This window comes from Mustela nigripes, chromosome 18 (assembly GCF_022355385.1).
Source record: "Mustela nigripes isolate SB6536 chromosome 18, MUSNIG.SB6536, whole genome shotgun sequence".
Classification (NCBI taxonomy): Eukaryota; Metazoa; Chordata; class Mammalia; order Carnivora; family Mustelidae; genus Mustela; species Mustela nigripes.
In genome coordinates, this window is record NC_081574.1 from 21,686,873 (window position 1) to 21,702,935 (window position 16,063).

Below are 16,063 nucleotides of genomic sequence, written 5' to 3' on the forward strand. Positions count from 1 at the left end.
AACAAAAAACACTAACAACAGCAACAACAAAAGCCACCTGTCCCAGTCTTTGCGGTCGTGTGTGTATCTTGCCCTGGGCACGTGCGGTTTTATGCAGTCCTCTGTACATGTGGCTTTTTAAAAAATGTCCTTAGAAGCTCTGCCGGGCTTTTGCTCACATGTATTGTGCGATCTATCATATGTCTCAATTGTAACCTTTGGCCCCTGGCATATAAGGGTTGTTATTGAAGTCTGTAGAGTTTTTGAGCAAGGCACGCTGCTTTTCCAGCTTGAGTTCCAAGTTGGGCACAATGGGGTTGAATGTAAGTTTGCACCCGTTCTTCAGGGAGCCCTCACGGGAGTTCACCCTGACACACACAAGCATTTGCAAAGAAGGCTTGCCCTGCGTCCTCTGGAATCGTGGGCCAGGGTTCCAAATGAGGAACCTCTGCGGTGGCTGTCTCATGACCAAATTGGGAGTGGTTAGGACAAGGGTGAGTAAAAATGCCACAGAACTTCCCTGTTGGCTGGAAGTTGCCTTTCTCTTGACTCAGCATTTGCTTAGTTGCTGTAAAATTTTGACGGTTTTCCAGAGGACTGAGGAGGTTGGTTCTGACGGCTTGTACTTGTTTCTCAATGTTTCTGTGGGGGATGAGCACGCGGAGCTGCCCGTACCACCATTTTGCTGATGTCATACTTCTGAATTTTCCTTTTTGTTTAGGTAAATATTCTAAATAATAACCCACACCTGAAACAAGTTTTTTGTTAACAGATAATACAAGTGTAAAAATAAGTTTACATGTTACAATAAAATTCAAAAACTAGAGTACTCTGTAGTAAACAAGAGCTGATAAATATCAGAAAGGAATAGTGTTCCATTTTGTGATGTGACAAGAATATTTATTCAATTAAAGAAAACCCTGTGAAAATCTGTCACCTAACATTCACTAAGGGAGAAGCAGAGTTAAAAAAAAGTCAGGCTACATTGCGGTTATATGCTTGATAAAAAGCTGTATCTAGTGCCAAACACATATTCCTAAAATCCCTGCATTCCATTTGAATGTATTAAAAAAATATCTCTGGGCGCCTGGGTGGCTCAGCAGGTTAAAGCCTTTGCCTTCGGCTCAGGTCATGATCCCAGGGTCCTGGGATCGAGCCCCGCAGGGAGCCTGCTTCCTCCTCTCTCTCTCTCTCTGCCTGCCTCTCTGCCTACTTGTGATTTCTCTCTCTCTCTGTCAAATAAATAAAATCTTTAAAAAAAAAAAATCTCAACAGAGGCATCTCCTAATGGTACTCTCTGTGGAAACAGTTAACTGTCACCTGACGGTCATTCACTTGGTCCTGTTCTCTGCCAGAATCTTGATTTCATTTAGTGAACATGGTCCCTTGACCTTTCATGAACCTTGAGCTCTTCCAACACTGGAGAATGAATAATTGTTATTGTTCTAATCCGGTGACAGTAAGTTTGTATCTCTTGCCAATGACTGGGCTAAGCATGAGCATCCTAGCAATCTGGATCATATATACATTACCGAGGCTGCAAATATTCCATTTCCCTCTTAATCACAAGCATTACTATATGATTTGTAAGAGGTATGTGCCCCAAGTGCACATTTTGAGCACAGACTACCATGTTGTAATTTATGGAAAAATTGAAAGTTTTTACTTGAAATTATTTGTTCAGCTAACTGAGGGGAAGTATGTTTGGTTCTTAAATATCAACTGATATTCTTATTTTCTACTTCCCTATTCTTTTTAAAAAAGTATTTTAATGCACACTGCATTTATGTTGATGCATGGCTAGATAAGTGGAATGCAATGATTCTGGTCAGGTGGTCTTTCCTTTTTTGCTTCCCTCTTTCCCTCTTTATCTCCTTTTCCTCCTTCCCTCCTCCTGTCCCACCCCCCTTACACTCTCTCTTCTATCAGTCCTTCCCCAAATCACCACTTCCTGAAGGAGGTAATGCAATTCACCATTCCAAAGGAAAGGTCCCAAATATAGTGGCAAAGTTGGGCTCTTTTCTACACCAGATTGAGTTGAGTAACCCAATTACAAAAAGGGCTTTCTTGGTTTTAAGGACACAGATGTCTATATATAGGTGGAGAATCAGTATCCATATACCCTACATCAATATAGCATGTGGCACCCATAAGCACTGATCCCAGACATCTCATGTAGGCTGCTATGTAAAGGATTCTTTTTATTTATTTATTTTTAAGATTTTATTTATTTGGCAGAGAGAGAGGGAGAGAGAGAGAGCGCAAACACAAGCAGGGGGATAGCAGGCAAAGGGAGAAGCAGGCTTTCTACTGAGCAAGGAGCCCAATGCAGGACTCCATCCCACGACCCTGCGATCATGACCTGAGCTGAAAGCAGATGCTTAACCAACTGAGCCACCCAGGGGTCCCTGCATAGGATTCCTTTTCATACTTTCTTGTTTGCCATCTGAAGGAAACACCCAGACAATGCAGTTGAGCCCAAGGACTTAAATAACCCACGGAATGTAGGGCCAGGATTTAGAGACAGTCTGTCTAGGTTGAGAGCCCTTTCTCTTAGCCACAAAATTACATTGGAGAAAATAACTCGTGTTTAACAAGTAGAAGAATATAACATGATAAAAGGGCATTTTCAGCAGGCCATTTCCAGTACTTCCAGTTCCATGAGAATTTTTGCCTTTGCAAGCGAGAAGCAGGGAATCTACTCTAGCTACTCTTTGTGAAGTGAGACTTCAGGAGTGGAAAGAATACATCAGCCCATGGTTTTGCTTATCACTATTCAAGAGAGAAGAGTGGAGCCATTCCAGACTAGTACTACTTCCTCATCACATGTCCCTTAGGGTGGCACTTAGGAAACTTGAAAAGTATATTCTTCTCTGGGCTAGATTATACTCGATTGAGCTTCAAGAGCAATCCCTGGTCTTAAAAAAAAAAAAAAGAGCAATCCCTGGTCTTTCTTCCTGTGTACCTAGACAGCTGGGGACAGGCACTGGGTTCCAGGTGACCTTCCACATTCTAAGATGTATCCTGGTGATGGGCTGACCGTTGGTAAGGTACTGATTTGGCATGCGTAGGGTCACTGATCCTTGAGAGCTACAGATATCTCTCTCTGTCTCTCTCTCTCTCTCTCTTTCTGGTTGCAATTGTTAATGGACTCCATGAAAGGCTTCAAAGAAGGGTAGTTGAAACTAGGTTCTGTGCTCAAGACATTTGCATGCTGCTATTTAAAGTGGAGCCACTTAGATTGGAAAGTGTATTTATATTTTAAACACAGCATTCTGGAATGATAACAACTATTCAACTTCATTTAAAATGCACATCAAATTGAGCTCCGTGTTGAAATGACATTTTTGATCCACCAATTATTGAGAGACATATAGTGATGGGGAGCCTGTGCCTTTTCTCCGAAGCCCTTTTTCTAACACATGGGTCAGTAAAAACAAACAAAAACTGTCAATACATGATCATGTAAAATAATCATGTTGATTTTCTTAATCATCATGTTATTATTGACCATGTGAAATCTGATAAGTTTTTCATCATGCCCAGAATATATCATGAACAATGCTACCTAACAGCCAAGTTTACTGCACATGCAGAAATCGTAATGGCCAGATAAAACGTTTCCTCAAAAAATGTGTAAGGTTAGAGATTTCACAAACTTGGCACAATAGAACTCTTCCAATCTTCTCATTAAGAAACTGATTAAATTAAAGTCAATTAAATAGATTACAAAGAAGACAAAAATGACAAAAATTGTCATCCTGTGAAGAGATCAGTTAAAGTCAATGGCTGGAAGGTGTTTCCATTATCATTGGCATTTGTAATTGAGAAGCCTTAAACTTTGGTATATTCCATTCAATATATGTCATTATATTAGAAATTCCATTTAGAAACCTAAAGAAATTGAAATGATTCAAATGTAGATCTATAGCAAGCATGAAGGTGTCCAATATGTTTATCCAGTGATTTTAAAATATTCTTTTTCTTTAGACAAAATTCCTAATCTCTTAAATATTCACTGAACTGATATTAATGGAGCAAAATAATAAAAGTATTTTTGCCACAGTGATTTCACGAAGGTGAAAGAAAGTACGATACATTATAAAGTGCAGGTGACTCCAGCATCTTCAGCATGTGAACAGCCTCTCACCCCCCACTGGCTAATTTTACAGTCTTCGATAGATGATTCTCTCCCAAAACAAAATACTTCATTCAGCCAAATTGGACCAGTACCTGCAAAAGTCAGATACAAATGCGTTAGTAAGTATGGTTTTTGGGTTTCTATCTAAGTAGCAAAAAAAACATTATTTTACACACGAATTTAACAACAAAGGGTCAAATATCATCTATATACAAGTTCTGTGCTTTTTCTTAGGATTCAAAAATTAATCTCCTGCCCCTGAAAACTTATATGTTCTGTCAGTGAGTAAACTACTTAAGTACAAAGTAGTAAGAGCTGTAACAAAGGTACATACACAGCTCAGTGAAATCATAAATAAAACACTGAATGGTTTGAACAGACTGGTTTTGTTGTTAGAAATAAGAAAGGAAATAAGCTTTACAGATCATAGGCATATGCCGTGACCTGATGGTCTGAGGGCATCTGTATGAGGCATTCTCTGAAATGTTACCATATACTAGAGTTCTTTTCTTGGTTTCCAGGGTTTGGCCATTTACATGCGTGGTTTACCAAATATATTATCTATTTTTATTTAAACTAAGACTAATAAAATGAGCAAAGGACTTATTTTATTAATTACCCTGAAAGAAGACCATAGATTATTAATTGCAGGCAAAGGTAGACAAAAACAAAATGGCAGAGCTAATACTCTCTTTATCTTGAACTCTTCCACAGACACGTTAGAAAGGAAAATGGCTGTCAGCAGCAGGCTACCAGGGAGATACCGAGCTAACTAAATATGCAAACTTAACTGCCACTCTGAAGATAAGGCCATTATTTTATCAATGAATACAAAAACAAGGGCATTTTGAAAGGCATCCAAGCATGCCCAAAAAAGTTCACTTTAAAAATAATGTTTGGAGGGGCGCCTGGGTGGCTCAGTGGGTTAAGCCGCTGCCTTCGGCTCAGGTTATGATCTCAGGGTCCTGGGATCGAGGCCCGCATCGGGCTCTCTGCTCGGCAGGGAGCCTGCTTCCCTCCCTCTCTCTCTGCCTGCCTCTCTGTCTACTTGTGATCTCTCTCTGTCAAATAAATAAAATCTTTAAAAAAAAAAAAAAAAAAAAAAAAAAAAAAAAAAAAAAAAAAAAAAAAAAAAAAAATAAAAATAATGTTTGGAAATATTTTTCTGGTATTCTCTAATGATTTTCTGCATGTATCATATATAATAGTTCCCCTTTCTTTTACACGTAAGACAGTTAGAAATGGAACCTTTGAAAAACCTCTAAATGAAAGGTTGTATTGGGTTTTGTTAAATATATATCATGCAAACTTCCTGATGAGTTTTCGAGAATATTTCATGCCATCAAGAAACATGATTTAGCAGCTAAACTTCAAGAAACTCCTTAGCAAGACTGGTGGATGGTAAATAAATATCTTAATCCTGTCAGCATAATCAATAATACATTTCTTCAATCTGGATCAATATGATGTTGAAAGGTTCTCTTTCGGTCACAGAGCTGTAGGAAACCTATTTAGAAATAACTTCAGCTCAGAAACATACCTTGTGTAGCTATGACACAATGCTAGATGAAGACTTTTTTTCCAAAGAGGCATGTATAACGGCACATATAATGACATTACTCTTGCTGAATTTTCAAGTATTCTGTGGATTCAGTAAGCAAGAATTTATGTACATGGCTGACAGTTGCATAATTATACAGTAGTATGTGCAGATATGAAAAAATTACAAATATTTTTATAACCACCGTGTGGATAACATTTGGCCTAATCTTAAAAAAATGGACAGAGCTTTTCCATGTATAAAAAAGAAGTTATTTCATATAGTGGGGGCAGCCTGAAAAGTCTTGATATATTACAAGAGTCAATGGTATCCTGGCATCTAAAACACAAAGTATATTCATGAGGGACAAGGACTCATAGGGAAGGCTGGATAGAAAGCCAGGGCCATGTTTTACAATATTCAGAATTTTATAATAAGTCACCAAAAGAAATGATGTCATCAGAGCTATATTTTAGAAATGTATGTCTGAGAGAAATGTGGAAGTTGGATTAAAGAAAAAAAATCTGTAAACTAGAAGGACATTTAACAGGATGCCTGTGGAGAGATTTCTTCTGAAGTCTCAAGTTTTTATTTACTCAGAATTAGATAGGAAATTTGTATTTCCACCTCTAAAATAAATTGTGCATTCACTTAATCTTTAGTAATTTGTTCCTTTACTAGAAAGATCCAAACATGGGACAAAATTATATTGAGGTTTATGCTACCAAAGTAATTAGGAACTTTGTATTGTTCATTTTATATAATAGTAATTAAATCACTGGTGTCCAAACAATGTTTCTATTAGAAAAGAAAGGTTTTCCCGGGCTTATTAATTACAAACGTAGTAACCTGGAGAGTGCAAGTATTTTTTGAAATGTTTATAATGGAGTGAGTCCTTTCTGGCTTGAAATTTTAAGGCAGATAAAAAGGAAAAGATCCGGAAAATATAATCTCAAAATCAGAAACCTTACCAGGAATGCTGCTTTTGTTTCCAAGTTGCTTTTAGTAGGTATAACCCAGTCTCTTTTGTGTTTGTGTGTCTGTATGTGTTGAGTATATTTGTGCGTGTGCTTCTTTTTACATATATAAAGTCTATATAAAATTTTTGGGAGTCCCAAACAGTGACTAAATTATAGCCAAATAATAATAATAATTGCACAAATGGTGACGCTCCTCCCACGTGAATGATGTTTTCACTCATTTTGTAGATCAAGTCGATCAAGTCATGGGATTTAGATCTCAGCAGCACAGAAGTCTTACAACTCAGGAACAGAGAATTAAGAATGAAAATCCTCCCAGGGGCCGTAGCACCAGCGGGGGCATCCCCATAGGGGCAGCAGAAGATAGATATTATTTAGTCGATCATTGTGCTGACGGGTGAACACAAATTTTTAGAAACAGCAGTAAAGGAATTTCTGAATGTCAGAATACCGAAGCTGTCGTCATAATAATGAGCATTTAAGCCCACTCTTTGAAGAATTAATGATGAGGCTGAAAACATTCAAAGTAACTTTTGATATGTTCTCTCATTGAATCCTCAAATCATCGAATCCTCAAATGACCTTCAAAACTTAAGGGCTTTCGGGGCGCCTGGGTGGCTCAGTGGGTTAAAGCCTCTGTCTTCGGCTCAGGTCATGATCTCAGGGTCCTGGGATCGAGCCCCACATCGGGTTCTCTACTCAGTGGGGAGCCTGCTTCCTCCTCTCTCTCTCTGCCTGCCTCTCTGCCTACTGTGATCTCTCTCTGACAAATAAATAAATAAAATCTTAAAAAAAAAAAAAACTTAAGGGCTTTCAAAGTGCCATTTTACTGTTGAGGAAAGGGAATCTCAGGGAGGATAAGTAATCGGTGGAGGGTCATGCAGCTAATATGGGATGGAGCCACCAGCCCCACCCCACGTCTGCCCTGAGCCAGTGCCTTTCATCAAAGATTCACGCAATCCCCCTCCTTCTTAGATTCAATCATTCACCCAATCTGTTTTGGGCGAACAAAATCAAAATCAAAATCCATTCATCCTTGAACTATGAAAGCTTCTGTTGGAGGTAGATGAGACAGCAACTGAGGTCACAGAGGCACTTAGCAGCAGAATTGCTACTTGGATCTAGAACCCCAGTGCCTTTTCCACCAAGAAACACATGGATAAGATCAATACGCTGTGCAATTCTCCAAGTCTGGTCTTCAGCTGTGTGCAAAAGATTCCCAGGGAACACCCTAGGCCTTTTCACATATGATCTTTAAAATTTACATCTTCTAACGACCCTGCGAAATAATGGCAATTATCTCCACATCACAGGTAAATAGTTAAACTGAGACTTGGGAAAAAAATGTGTGCTTTTGTCCAAATAACAGAGAATACAACCAAGAAACAGAACATGATGACATTTTAAAACTTGGTGCTATTCACTGACTACATAGAAGCCCGAACAGAGTTATAAAAATAATTTTCCAAGATTTTTTTTTATTTTTACATTAATACATTCAGGACTATTGAGCCTAAGGGAAAAATTTATTTAACATGCATTTTCCATCTCATTCCAAATTGTTTTCTGCATTAAAAATTAATTCAAAGGTAGCCGAGTATTCATAAAATTTTACCTTCATGTAAACTATCTTTCCAGTTTGTGGGAAACTATGCAAAATTGACGTGTACAGTTTAGATTTTTTTTTTAATTTTCTAATCCTATTTAATCCTATTTATGTATCATCCATTTGTTTATGTACCTGACCATGTACACATCTACAATTCTCTTTACAATATGGGGGCTGGAGGGAGGGCACATTGACTGATTTTGTATTTCCAAAAGCCCACAGCTATCAATGTGTTGTCCACGACTCCTGGAATTTCACGAGGCTGGTTTGTGATGTCTGAGAATATGCTTGACCTGTGATACCATTTCCTCTTAATCTCTTTAAACAAACAAACAAACAAACAAAAGATACTGGTATCTATTTCAAGGATTTGAGATTTTTAAATCTGATCTTGAATAACACCACTTTTCTGGAGGAAAAAAAAAGTCATCATATTTTATACATTATCCAGAAGGATGGTGCAGTCATGAGATTTGAGATTAGCTGCTGAGTAGATAACATGAAGAGGCAGAAACCACTGTTGGTTAGAAGTCTGAATGAATTTTAATTAAATCTAGTCATGGCTTGGTGATTTGAATCTGTGTTACTTTTAAGATTTCTAGTTGGGAAGTGCTTTGTCATCAGCTTCCTCTTTGAGAGAAAAAAAGCTTTGGTTTTTTTGTGAGTTTTTAAAACCAAAGGTAGGAACAATGGGAATCAGAATCGAGAATAGGTAAACTATAGTTCTCTGTTCTAGGGTAGCAGTTCTGAGGAAGACATTGATTTTCCCTGATTTAGCAATGAGGCACAAGGAGGAGTTGGGGTTGAAACAGCTATGAGATTTCATTTACCTTTAAAATTCTATAATTCTAAGATTTTAAAGAAGCAAGCTCTGTAGAAATCAAATTCTTAAGGATAAAGAACTTAGAAGGACATTCTCTTGAATGGAAAGACATAGGTGAAGGTGAGCATCTTGACCCCTCCCCCACAACCACCATGATAGTTATATAAATTTGGACAGGTCTTGGGACAGCTGTGTCAAGTTTACTTACAGAAATTTCTCTGTGTAAATTGGGGCTATCATGTCTAGTTTCCCAGGCACTGTGAGCACGAAATGAGATCATATAGTATGCACTTGATTAATAATACTATTACATACTTAGTATTGTGTTTGTTACCATAAGTAACAAAACAGGTCCATAGAGTTTTTAAACATAAAACTTTTTAACCTAAAATTCACAAAAAAGTTAAAAACTCCATGGACTCCAAACCAGGTTCCTTAACACCTGACGCCTGAACATCTACATTTTAAATCTTTCAGTGTACAGGGAGCAGTCTGTAAGAATTTGAGTTCTGACCCATTCATATATTTTATATCTGACATTGCTTTTACTTCCATTCTCTGGAGGATAAGTTCGGAGGGACAGTTATATTTTTGATCTCCTTCGGTTTATTCTTGTATTTTTAAAACTTCCACTTTAGAAAACTGATTATGAAAGGGGTACCAATAGAAGGTGATGCTTGTGCTTAGAATTTTTCTTTTCTTTTTTTATTTTTTTAAGATTTTATTTGTTTATTTGAACCAGATTACAAGTAGGCAGAGAGGCAGGCAGAGAGAGAGGAAGGGAAGCAGGTTCCCTGTTGCACAGAGAGCCTGATGCCAGGCTTGATCCCAGGACCCTGGGATCATAACCTTAGCCGAAGGCAGAGGCTTTAACCCACTGAGCCACCCAGGCGCCCTAGAATTTTCTTTTGTTTCTGCTTTCAAGTTTGGAACTGCAGCACAACCTCCTGTAAACTCAGTAGATGAGCTCGTCCCTCCGGGTCCAACTCCAACTTCCTGCCTCAGTGCGCAGGCTCTGACACAGCTGGAGGACCACTGCTGTCCGATAGAGTTCACACAAGTTTGCTACCCCAGAGGTCCCGGGGTCCAGAGACTAGAAAGCCTGCACAGGGAAAGAAGCGACCCACTCTCCCTACCCTGACCCGCCCCATGCCCTGACAAGCACCAGCAACCTCTCTGTGCCTCCTTAATTTTTAACCTTTTTTGTCTACTCAGGAAAAAGAAAGATTACATTCCACTGTATGCAAAAGGTGCATCCAAAGGAAAGAACCTATTTATAGGAGTGGGCTCTAAGCTTTATTCCTATAAATCATTTTGCTTGCAGCTGCAAAGTAATTGTTCTTAAAGCTAACAAGGATTATCTTTGGTAAGTCAGGTTTGCTATTTTAAAACCAGAAAGAAAAAGAGTAAAGCGGGTGGGGGAGGGAGGGAGAAAACTATGTTCAGAAAATTGTGTTTTTTATCTTTAAGGGGGGAAGAACACAAAGGGTATAAATTTAAACTTTTTTCCTCTTGTTTCAGTTCCAGTAATAATGTATAATACAGTGTCAAACCGATTCTTCTTACTTTCCCAAGAGAACGACAAATAATTAAAACCTGAATGCAACTCTGTCATCCTTCCCCTACCCCTCCACTCATATTTCTAAGTTTCCTTTCTGGTCGCCATCCTGCGTTCAGAATTATCTTTTCTTTTCCTCCTGAGTGAAACTATAAATCAAGGTGGAGGAGTGAAAAAACAAGGAGGAGTTGAAACAGGTTCACATAAAAAGGGGGTTTGCCGTGTCTAATCCCAAATCAGCTTGCAATAGAAGCCTGTTTCTGAAAATACAACATACAATGAAGCAGATCATGAAATTTATTTCTCAGGTTCTTTTACTTGTGAACAAATAGCCTCAGTTCTATTACGTCTCCCAGGTCATCTTGCTTTATTTTTTATTTTAAAATTCTCATCATCATTCTTTCATTGTTTTGGGGTGGAACTCTACACAGAATTGACATCAGAGCAGGTCTGTCTTGAGTAGAGTGAGGACACTGTTGGGAGGCCCCATATGGGGCCCTTCTTCCGCTACACTTCTATAGAGTAGAAAATCACATTCACCTCTGGGACCATTGGAACATCACTGATGTCATAGACAACCTAACACTAATCTGACTGTTTGACCTTTCAAAGAGGATGGCAAATACCCTTGGAATTATACAGCAGGAGCTGTTGCCAGCAGTGATCTGTGCCCTGTATCGAGCAGTGCTATGAGTCAGGCTTTGTGCTGGACGCTTTCTATATGCCAACTCATTTAAGATTCAGAGTAAATCTTATGTGGGTGTTATTATTCTTATTTTTTTTGGAACCAAAATGGAATCTCTGAGACATAAATAGCAGAGCTAAGGTTTCATCTCATATCTCCTTAGTTTCAAAATTCTTAGGCTTTCCAATTCATTCCAGTAGGCACTTACAAATGTGAAAGGAAAAACCAAATTCAGACATACCTGGCTGTTTCACTATAATAAAACTCTACTATAATGTATAGAATCACCAACTACCACAAATACCCAGCCTCACTAAAAATGGCCCCTCGTCTTAGAGAAGCAGTCAGTTATCTTAAGAAAACTTGAGAGAACTGTCTTCACACAGCCAAATAAATAATTTCACATAAGATTAAACTCTACTGTTTCATTAATTATTTAAATGGAAAACATTTTCTTCCAATAGTTCAGAATACTTTTTTTTCCGCCTCTTCTTATCAGTACTTAGGAACTGAAATCCCTAGAGATACAAACTGAAATGAATAAAGGCTGTGGGGAAAAGGATATTTTACTTATGAGATGAAGCCTTAATGTTAATGCAAGCTTAAGCCAATCATCTCCAGTTTTGTGTACCACCTACGTTTGGAACTCAAGAGAAAACAGTTTGTGCACACCCAATGTTTACAGCAGCATCATCAACAATAGCCAAATTATGGAAAGAGCCCAAATGTCCATCAACTGATGAATGGATAAAGAAGATGTGGTGTGTGTGTGTATATATATATATATATATATATATATATATATATATATGCAGTGGAATATTATCAACCATCAGAAGGAATGAAATTTTGCCATTTGCAATGACGTGGATGGACTAGAGAGTATTATGCTAAGAGAAATAAGTCAGCCAGAGAAAGACAAATACCATATGATTTCATTCATATGTAGAATGTAAGAAACCAAACAGATGAACATAGGAAAGGGGAAAAAAAAGAGAGGGAGGCAAGCCATAAGAGACTCTTAACTATAGAGAAAAAACTGAGGGTTGTTTGGAGGGAGGCGTGTGGGGGATGGGCTCGATGAGTATGGGCATTAAGGAGGGCACTTTTTAGGATGAGCACTGGAGTGTTACATGTAAGTGATGAGTCACTAAATCCTACTCCTGAAACCAATATCACACTAGATGTTAACGAACTAGAATTTAAATAAAATTTTGAAACAACAGCAACAACAATGAAAAGAAAACAGCTTTGAAATCTAAGGCACTAAGCTTCATATTCAGTGAAGAAATGAAACTGGGGAACATCTTGTTTGCCATTCCTCCATAGATCATATTTTGCCAAACCTTATTAGTTTCCCTTTAATTAAGGTACATATGCTCTGATTTTGGTTTTTCCTTTGTAATAGATGAACGGTTTACTTCAAGATATAAGAGATTAATAAACAGCAACATGGGGCTTGTTTTGTAAAGATACAAAATTAAATGTCAACTCTTTGGATAAAGTAAGCTATAAAACTAGTCATCTTGATGAAAGTTATTTTTAGGATAGTTCTCTCTTTTTGGATTGAGCTATTTAGCTCATGCTGATTACATTATCTGAACAAATGGCAAACAATATTCACTTTGTCAACATAGGCACATCTTAATAACTCATCCACATGTTGTTATTCCTAAAACTGAAGAATTCTAGCCATCTACCAGGAGAGTAAGTCAGCATCGATGAAAATTGTATGTCATCTATTTGCAACATGGCTCTTCACTTCATAGATGCTAATAGTCACTTGAGACGTTTTAGATGATTAAGTATTTGAAATAAAAATTCCAAACATCTATTTAGTTATAGCAAATTACAGATCTTTTCTATTTCCTTTGTTTCTTCTATTCAAACCTATAAGGGACAAATAAAAAACTGGGCCAGGGGCTGACATTCTCACCATCATCACTCTCTTTTGTCTTATCTCACTTCTTCATAGGAGGCTAAATGATATTTCTGACTTCCAAAGACTTTGGAACCTGGATCTTTGCTTTAATTTACCTTTTAAATCTGATACAGTGAGTTTATTTAGGTAAAGGAACAAAGATATAACTGTGAACTTTCATTAGTACTATTCACCTGTTTAGCACAATGCTGACCCATAGTCATAGCTTAACATTACTTAATATCTTTTATGGGTTTAAGAAATCTGTCTTATACTGTTTCAGTTTTTTGATATGATTCGACACATTGCCCTATTTTATCACTATAGACAAAATAGCAGCAACACCAGATAATCTTATCTCTATAATTTTGCACACAATTTCTTCTTGCCCATATCTGTCTAAAACAACACTTATAAAATCAACAGGGCCAATTTGGACAGTGGAACAAATAAGTAAAAAATATTGACTTTAAAAGTCTAATTTATACGGTTACTTTTTCTAATCTCTTTGTCATTTAGGATTGAAGCACTTGTATGTTTAATTATGCATAAAGCCTATACTGTAAGGTACCCGTTTAGAAAAAAAAAATTAGACAAAAAAATGTCACGAGTATACATTCAAATCTGTCCTCTGCAAATTTTCTTCCCAGCTCTCTAATACATTTATAGGTTATTGAGCCATCCAGGTAAAAATACACAAATGCATGCAACAAAAGAATTATTCAATGTTTTATCAACCTCAAATAGAAGGGAAAGTAACTTTCCTCTTCCCGTATTTCTCACCATGTCTTAAAGGATTTGGAGAAATCATAAATAGTAGGTATGCAGAACCCATGTAATTGCTTCCTTCTCTTTCATGGTTCCTCACGGTCCTTTCAGAACACAGGTGCTCCACCAGGCACCAAGGATAGCTCTCATTTCTGTGAGATACAACCGGGAGGTAAAAGCGCAAGCTGATGCCCTCCTCTCCAGTCACACAGAAGAGAGAACGTGAGTGAGCACATGGGATTGCTCAGTTGCCCACAAAACCCAGACACATCAAGTGAGATTCCCAGGACTGTCTGTGGTTCACTTGTCACTATTTCTCCTGTTCTACTTTACCAGTCTTTCTGTATTCCTCATGTTAGTGTTCTCCACCTAACCAGATGAGTCTATATAAAATTTAAACATTAAAGATTGCCTGATAGCATATGTCATTTAAAAAATATCTTTCTTTTCATTTCTGCCTTTTAGGAAAAGCCATTCAAAAAACTCCTATGTAGGATTTTTCTTCCTATTTTGTATGTTCCCGCTGCTACTTTATTCAATGTATTAGAGAATGCCTACATTTCATTTAAATATGTGTGTGTTTGTGTGTGTCTTTTTAATTACCTTGTCCAAAGTGAGCTCCTTTATGCACAGTTTGAACACCTTGGTATCCCAAACTCCTACAGATGACCTGTCCACCTCGCAGTTCCCAGTGGTCGTCGCAAACTGTGCCCCACTGGCCATTGTGGAAAATCTCCACTCTGCCCTCATGAGGACCTCTACCGTCAACCAGTCGTACTGTCTTAAATGGAGCTGTAACATAAACAAGTGGTGGTTAATTATATATAAATATTGTTTTATAATATTTAAAAAAATTAACATTTTTTCCAGTAAGTTGAACTATGGAAATAAATATTAAACTTTCTAGCACCACCTGTTGGTAAAGAGTTTAATTACAAGTATTGCAGAATAAAATCTATTCTCTCTGTTTCAACATTTATGAGTTACATATAAAATTTATATAAGTTATAGATAGGAGAAAACATCAAAGATTACATTCCAAGGACTTTAAAGTTCAATAGATACACGTTTGTTAATGTCCTCTAGACTTTTCAGACTATTTTGGAAAATTTATATAATGAATTGATTTATTTTCTTGCACACTAACACACACACTGGAACACAAAATCCAGGGACTTTTTGATATAGGAGGTTGAAAAGAAGATATTTTATAATACTATAAACACAAAAATAGATGACCAAACATCCTATCTTTTACCAAGAGAATCAAGATAACCATAGTGACAATATTTATTACTTTGGATATTTTGAGAAATCACTAAAGCAATAAATGCTGTGAAGAAATATACCAAGTTTGTAATTATAAAAATAATTTTGTTCTTCAATATTTAGTCAATCTGCTGTATACAATAAACTTTTATACAATTTTGATCATGTGCAATTTTAAATATGAAATGATTCCTATTTTAAAAAATATACATTATGAACCTAGAGTCAGAAGAATAAAAGTTTGTAATTAATATCAAAAAAACAGGTCACTTGGAGAATCAAGCTTTCTTTCTTTTTTTTTTTAATATTTTATTTATTTATTTGGCAGACAGAGATCCCAAGTAGGCAGAGAGGCAGGCAGAGAGAGAGAGGGAGGAAGCAGGCTCCCCGCTGAGCAGAGAGCCCAATGCAGGGCTAGATCCCAGGACCCTGAGATCATGACCTGAGCCGAAGGCAGAGGCTTACCCACTGAGCCACCCAGGCACCCCAAGAATCAAGCTTTCTTTAAAGAATTTTTTATTCTAGTAAGTATTTGTTTAAAAGTCATTTGGCTGAAGAACAGAATGAAAGGTAGAGACAAAATGTTTTTTAAAAATTAAGATAGTGCCAAATAAAAATAACAGTATTCTCACATAATCATAAAAAGCCAATGAATAAGTGCAGTTCTACTTATATCTTTCCAAATAGAAGTTTGAGAAACACTGTAGTATAAAAAAACAAGCTATAACTATCAACAAAAATATCCCTCCAATGTGAAAATGGAGTATTAGAAAATGAGTTTACAAAGTTC

The 16,063-nt window shown here is 37.2% G+C and overlaps 1 protein-coding gene across 5 annotated transcripts in view; it reads right to left on the reverse strand.

The window, feature by feature from the left end:
* Positions 1-3,916: 3,916 nt before the first annotated feature.
* The window catches only part of MSR1 (macrophage scavenger receptor 1), a 108,171-nt gene continuing 96,024 nt past the window's right edge, over positions 3,917-16,063 (reverse strand). For all 5 annotated transcript variants that reach the window (XM_059384519.1, XM_059384521.1, XM_059384523.1 and 2 more), the window contains 2 exons: positions 14,608-14,796; positions 3,917-4,212 (listed from right to left, as the gene is read on the reverse strand). In XM_059384519.1, the coding sequence (XP_059240502.1) occupies positions 4,079-4,212; positions 14,608-14,796 (323 nt within the window). In that variant the 3' untranslated portion in view covers positions 3,917-4,078. The remainder of the gene's footprint in view (positions 4,213-14,607; positions 14,797-16,063) is intronic.